Below are 7,052 nucleotides of genomic sequence, written 5' to 3'. Positions count from 1 at the left end.
GCAAGATCTCCAGAAGAGGACCCAGCAGGGAACTGTAGATGCCAATGTGTATGCCCAGCAGCTGGGGGATGAGCTCTTGCGTCCTGGGTGGGAGTTGGGGTGGGACTCGCCAGTGTACCTGGTGGACAGGACCCAGCCACACTGTCCCGGCACTAGAAAGGGAAGGACAGTGCAGGATTAATTCTTCAAGGGCACACATCTCTTAAAATAAAGAAAACGGTAACTTGGCTGGAGAGGTAGTTCAGGGCTAAGGTGCTTGCCTCGCACATCTCCACACTGCATATGGTACCCCAAGAACTGCCAGAAGCGAGCCCTGCACAGTCAGGAGTAAGGCAGGAGTGGGAAGAAGGAAGGAAGGAAGGAAGGAAGGAAGGAAGGAAGGAAGGAAGGAAGGAAGGAAGGAAGGAAGGAAGGAAGGAAGGAAGGAAGGAAGGGAAAGGAAAGGAAAGGAAAGGAAAGGAAAGGAAAGGAAAGGAAAGGAAAGGAAAGGAAAGGAAAGGAAGGAGGGAGGGAGGAAGGGAGGGAGGGAAAGGAGGGAGGGGAGGGAGGGAGGGAAAGGAGGGAGGGGAGGGAGGGAAGGAAGGAAGAAAGGAAAGAAGGGAAAGGAGGGAGGGAGGGAAGGGAGAGAGGGAGGGGAGGGAGGGAGGAAGGAAAGAAGGAAGAAAGGAAGGAAGGAAAGAAGGTAGGAAGGAAAGAAGGAAGGAAGGAAGGAAAGAAGGTAGGAAGGAAAGAAGGAAGAAAGGAGGAAGGGAGGAAGGGAGAAAGGGAGGGAAGGAAGGAAGGAAGGAAGGAAGGAAGGAAGGAAAGGAAAGGAGGGAGGGAGGAAGGGAGGGATGGAAGGGAGGGGAGGAAGGAAGGAAGGAAGGAAGGAAGGAAGGAAGGAAGGAAGGAAGGAAGGAAGGAAGGAAGGAAGGAAGGAAGGGAAAGGACGGAGGGAAGGGAGAGAGGGAGGGGAGAGAGGGAGGAAGGAAAGAAGGAAGAAAGGAAGGAAGGAAAGAAGGTAGGAAGGAAAGAAGTAAGGAAGGAAGGAAGGAAGGAAGAAGGAAGGAAGGAAAGAAGGAAGGAAAGAAGGAAGGAAGGAAGGAGGGAAGGAAGGAAGAAAGGAAGGAGGAAGAGAGAGAGGGCGAAGGAAAGAGGGAGTAGGAGTAAGAAGGAGTAATCCCTGAGCATCACTGGGTGTGGCCCCCAAAACCCACCCTTCCCCACCCCTCCTCCCCCATTTAGAAACAACAGAATGCAGAATGTATATAGTCAGTTTTCTTTGTGTTGGGGATTCTGGGGCCTCCTATGTAACACCTTGTTCCAAGATGTGTTCAGTCTTGAAGGATGTATATTGAGAAAGTACCAGTTTACATAACTCAAAGTCAGCCCTGAAGCATCTGTGAGTCCTAAACCTAGTGAATTTCTTTCTCTTTTAGGACTCAGTAGGACATTAGTAGCAAACGTCAACCCTTCTCTTTTGGCAAGTATCCTGGCCCTTCGTCATTGCCCACAAATTTGTGGAAAGGAAAGAGGGATACATATAGCCACGTGTCCGAGTCCTGGTAAATAGCGAGAGACCACTGAGAGATCTATTCTTGGAACCCAGACCTTAAAGGCACCACACAAATGTGACGTCATCTGAAGAATAAAAGTAATTTTAATAGTGTGTGTTTATGCTACATAAGGACTTCTAAGAATTTACTAAAACTACTAACTCACATGTATTGAGTCCTGACTATGTGCCTCCCTTGAAAGAAAGCATTTTGCTGATAAAAGCTCATGGGCGTAACAAATCAAATTAACATGTATTTGACACCTAAAAAACCAGACATGGATTGGATTCCTGATCTTTTTCCAGGATATCTCAGAACATTGTAGCCGGCAGGGTTCTTTCTGAAACAAAAGCTAAGTCAATGCTCTCTGCATTGTTTCATAAGAGAGTATATACTTCAAGGCTATCTTTTCTGTTACTTTCATAATTACATTATTAATATATGCATCTGGCATGCCCCAAGGAGTCACTTCCCTAAGAAAACAGGATTCCTTTGGATTCTTGGAGTACTTAGGATTCCTCTGTCCGGCTGAGCTGGGCTGGAAGGTCTGGGCCCCATTTGACTTGGTTTTCTTATCCGAGGGTAAGAAAGATGGAAGACTGCAACCAGTTGACAGGAGTGTCTGTTCACCAGGAAGGGAACTAATCTTACTGGTCAGAACCAAGAGAATAACTGACCTTCTTCCTGGAGGTGCTGAGAACAGTGATTAGAGTTCTTTCGGAAGCCATTTGTTTAAAGGGCCTTAGGAAACTCAAGGCCATTCACATTCCTAAGGTACAGAGGATCTTTCCTCAAGCAAATATATGATGGAACCAAATGGGAAGGAAGGGGTGGGATTTAGGAAGCCATGGGGACAGGACAAACAGGATCCAACATGGAGATTTCGGGCATTAGCATCAAATGACGTAGCCACTCAGGCCCTTCCCTGCGGATGGCAGGACACCCACATGCCTTGTTGGCATTAAACGTTCATTGTGCTGACTCAAAGCCAACGGTTTGGCTAAGAAGGGATGATAACCTCCGAGCACACAACCCGGAGCTTGGTTCATTTCAGTGACAATTATAAGCACAGATCTCTCTGGGGTCTTTTTGAGTTAGTAAACAGCAAATAGAACTGAACATTCCATTTTTGAAATTCTTCTGGCTTTTCTTTTTTGACCTCTGGTATTTGTATGTATCGACGCTCTCGAAACCATTGTAGAAAAACACCTTGAAGTGTCAAGCTTTAAAAATGAGTCTTCTTTTCTCTTTCTGCCGTGCAGCTTGGATTATCTTGGCCTTGTCAAAATACATTCTCTAGTTAGAGGCTGGAAATATTTCCCTCCTGGCTCCAAAGTATTGATTTTCTTCAACACTCAGCTCTGCCAGTCAGCCGAAGGGGTGAAAGGTGAAAGTTCACTCAGCACTGCCTGGCTTTGCCTTCCTATTAATGTCATGGCCTTTCCACATTGGATCAGTTTATGTGATCGCCAAGCACGCAGCGCTCCTGTGGCTACCCCTGGTTTCCCTAGAAGGATTCACCAAAATCAAGTCCTGGGGTGGACACTGGACATTTGAATGGGGCTAAAGACGTGGCACCCTCCATGCCGCCTCTGATGCGCATGCTCGGGCGGTTTGACGACAGACTGCCCATTCACGCTGCTCCGTGCTGGCTCCTGAAGGCAGTCCACGCGCCCCGGGTCTGCACCAACCTCAGGCAGCCACGTGGACCTCATTTGTTCCTCTCGTATTTTTGTTCTAAAAACCAATTACACCTTTTTTTTCCTTCAGGGATTCAAATTCAACATTAAATGAAATGAATGTAATTATCTCAGCCCAGCCCCTCATGACAGGGCAGCCAACCTGGGTCATCAGATCTGGCAAGATTTAATTTGGTAAAATAAAGCATCTACCTACAAGAACGCAGGGGGTGGGGAGGAAACAGCATGCCTGCACTGCCCCTGCCCAAACCACAGGGGGCGCTGTTGAGTTTCTGGTCTGTGGTTATCACTGACTCACGGCCGCGGCTCTGGAGGGCTTACTGCGCTTGGTGACGGAGTTCGCCTTTCCTGAGGCTCGCTCTCCAGGGAAATGAACCATCAGAAACAAAAGCTTACTTTGGTACTTAAAATGAAGGAGGTGGGGGGAGTGGAGAGCATATGAATTTCAACTAAGAGACGCGTAAGGGGGAGAAAAAAAAGAACAGGCTTTAAATGAGATAGACAGTCGTCAGTACAATTCGGTTTTATTTAACACACATATGTACACAGGGACATTCAACACTTACAGGATCTATTAAATTGGATCATCAAGAAACGTCTCGAGGCAGACGTCCTCATATCTGCCGGGACACCGTGAGCACGCTTGCTCCATTTCCATGTGGGTGCCCCACCCTGTCTTCTGCTTTTAAACGACCCATAAAGCCACGTGTGTCTCCACATTTACAAGGACACGTTCGGATACAGCGGCAAGGAAACCGACAGAACGCTAAGACTGCAGGTGAGGGTGAGTGGACAAAGTTTACCTCCGTGTCGGGAAGCCTAAGCTGGCATGAGATTTGCCACTGTGGTTGCCAAGACGGGAGAAAGGTCCGTGGTTACAGGAGCCCACAGCTTAATCTGCAACCGCCCCCCACCCCAGGGTTCCAGCACCCCAACCATCAGCAGGCCAGTGACGGACGAGGCATCAGGGACCGGACGTGCATGCGAGAGGCTGGCCGGGACTCGTCCTGGCACTGCTGCTCTGCCCTCTCTGGGCGTCCCAGCCTGCCTCGGAGCTGGCCCGCCCCCTGGCCCACGTCTTTCTTTCTCCATGTGCACCAAACATGTTTTTAAATATATCTAAAGTATACATTGACTTTATCATTCTCAAAAGGCCGTGTTGTCCAGAATAAATGTGTCCCCAGTGAGGTCCGTCAAATAAAGTGTTGGACCTCCAAAGGCTGGGTCTGGATGCCCACCTGGTAACAAGAACATCGTTGTTCACCCCGGGGTTCTCTATCAGTAGTAGCACACACAAGGATAGGCTCCCCAGACGAAGTCTACACTGTACAGTTCTTTGTTCTTTCTGGAAAACTACATATATAATCTTTATAAATACAATGTTCATGCAAGTGGCACAAATCCACTTTTGGAAGAACACCCAAATTCAAAAAAACCAAGGAATAGGATAGGTTTGCCATCAATGGAAAGAAAACACTTCCTATCTATAGCTACATGAGACATTCTAGGGGCCTTCATTTCTTCATATGTTCTTGAGAAATCCGTTTCAGTGAAATAACATGTATTTGTTCCTGGACTGTAATCCCACTTTGGGGGAGGGGGGTATTAGTACATAAATTCTGACAATCTCTGCTTTTCAGTTCCTTTGAAAGCTTCACATTTTCTATGAATGTCACAAGTCATCTTTTTTTTTTTCACATTTAACACACCATCCTGCCCAACTCATCATCCCATCATCAATGAACCAAGCAAATCCCCCCACTATATACAAATCAAGGATGGTCAGGGGCATTCATACGAAATACTCTCTTCTGCACATCTTACAATGAATAAGAACCACCCTGGCGGACAGGCTCCCTGGAGCCTGCTCACTCCGAGGGCCACGAACACCCTCCCAGCAACTTCCTCAGCGCCCCTGCAGCCTGACGTGCCCCCCCCCCCCCCACGGCTCGGGCAATAGTTACTGGTTTTCTAACACGGCCGCTGGGGAGAGATGCTCGTTTTCCACAAGCCCGCTCGGGAGATTAGTCTTCGTGACCGGACGCTTATCATAGCTAGATCATAAGTTGTGATTTAAAATAAAAAAAAAAAAAGGAAATTTCAACGACTTAACTATACTAGCACTTAAGCAGACCATGAGCATTTTTTTGGGAAGGCGGGGTGTTTGGGAAGCCATACTCTCCACACGGGGAAAAAAATCTCGGGAAGTGGGGGTGGGGGGGCGATTCCTTACTGGGTGGCTGTGAAAGAAGGTCGAGCGGCTACACGAGCATCACTTGGAAGAAAAGAACCATGTAAACACAGAATCCTTTTGGTAAACAACAGCGTGTGGGAGAACAGCGAGAGGAAAAGAATCTCGGTTATCAGGGTCCCTCGACCCCACGTCCCAACGGCCGGGGGGGCCAGTGGCCCATCAGAGGAGACCCGCTGGGGAGGAAAACGCAGGCCCGGCCACGGTCACAGTGTTCGCTGATGCTCACGCTCCTGGCGCGCCGGGCACCAGGAGGGTCCTGGCCCCTCTGGGCTTCCCCTCCCTCTCGGACAGGGAAAATCGGCCCCTGGTGACCCCGCGGGCCACCGTCTGCTGCCAGGCGCACGGTACGGGTGGCGTGAGCGCTACCTGCCCTGGAGAGCAATGCAGGAGGGACGGAGCCCCGCCACGTCCCGGGGCAGGCCCCCCCCGGAGCGCGTGCGCGGGTGGCCGCTACGGATGGTCCAGGGCAAGGGGGTTGCGGGGCGGCAGGGTGGGGACGGCCGGCGCGCGCGCGGAAGGAAAGGACACGCAGACGCGGTGGCGCTGGCGGCCGCAGTGCGGAGGGGGCCAGGCCTCAGACCATGAAGCGGTGCTCCTTGCCGTCGTGGGCCATCAGGATGACGTTGCGGTTGGACGTCCAGATGAGCCGGGCCAGCTTCAGGGCGTTGTGGGAGCCGGGGGACGCGGGCTGCACGGGCGGCACCTGGTAGGTCTTGACGCAGCGCAGCTGCGGGGCCGAGTTGAGCATGCCGATGCTGCCCAGCAGAGACGTGTTCATCTGCAGGAGAGCACGGGGTCAGTGCGAGTCTACCCCGGACGCACCTGGCGCCTGGAGCCCCGCACCGCACGGTGCTACCTGGGGGTGATATTTGGGGGCCCCTGGGGTCACTTGGCACCAGAGGTCTCTTTGCCCTCTCCAGCTGCTGACTGCACCTCCTGAAGGATGAACCCGGGGAAAGAAGTCGGAGGAGGGGGGAAGGAGGGAGGCCGCTTGCTGACTTCTAGCTAGTGCCCAAAAGCAGGGCCATGCTTGTAGCTCCAAGTTTACTGGCTCAAAGCTCCAACTCTACCTAGCCCTCCTCTCTGCACCTCCATCTGACCCGCTTTTCTAAGAACCGGTCTCCGGAAAGTTCTGGTCGCACGTGAAGGGGAACCCCAGGCCCAGCTGCAGGCCCCTCCCGCCCTGACTGCGAGTCCTTTGGTCGGAGGGTGATTGGGCTGTTCTGGGGCAGTCGCTTTCCTGGGTCCAACTGTTATTTACCGTGTCCTGAATCCATTCTGCAGGGACAACACAGAAACCACGGCCCGGAGAGCCGGGCCGCCTCCAGGACAAAGGACAACGCCTGGACGCGGCGAAGGTCACTTCTCTGGGGGCCTGTGCTCTGAGGGTGGGGGGAGCCTTCCCATTGGTAGAATTCAGCTGGCAAGTTCCCCACCAAGCGCACACCCTCCACCCCACCCCATCACACGGGAGGCAGATCCCAAGCTAGGGGGAGCGAGGAGTGTTTCTTCCCGATGGCTTCCCGCTCCTCTCAGCGCCCGGGGTCTGCGGGAAGCACCCAG

At 51.7% G+C, this 7,052-nt stretch overlaps 1 protein-coding gene across 1 annotated transcript in view; it reads right to left on the bottom strand.

Moving 5' to 3' along the window:
• Positions 1-3,742: 3,742 nt before the first annotated feature.
• WDR7 (WD repeat domain 7) overlaps positions 3,743-7,052 on the bottom strand; it is a 344,916-nt gene continuing 341,606 nt past the window's right edge. Inside the window, exon 28 of the mRNA XM_055125361.1 lies at positions 3,743-6,267. Within this exon, the coding sequence (XP_054981336.1) occupies positions 6,064-6,267 (204 nt within the window). The 3' untranslated portion in view covers positions 3,743-6,063. The remainder of the gene's footprint in view (positions 6,268-7,052) is intronic.

The sequence above is a fragment of the Sorex araneus genome, chromosome 2 (genome assembly GCF_027595985.1).
Source record: "Sorex araneus isolate mSorAra2 chromosome 2, mSorAra2.pri, whole genome shotgun sequence".
Lineage (NCBI taxonomy): Eukaryota > Metazoa > Chordata > Mammalia > Eulipotyphla > Soricidae > Sorex > Sorex araneus.
This window is presented reverse-complemented; position numbering and strand designations above follow the sequence as displayed.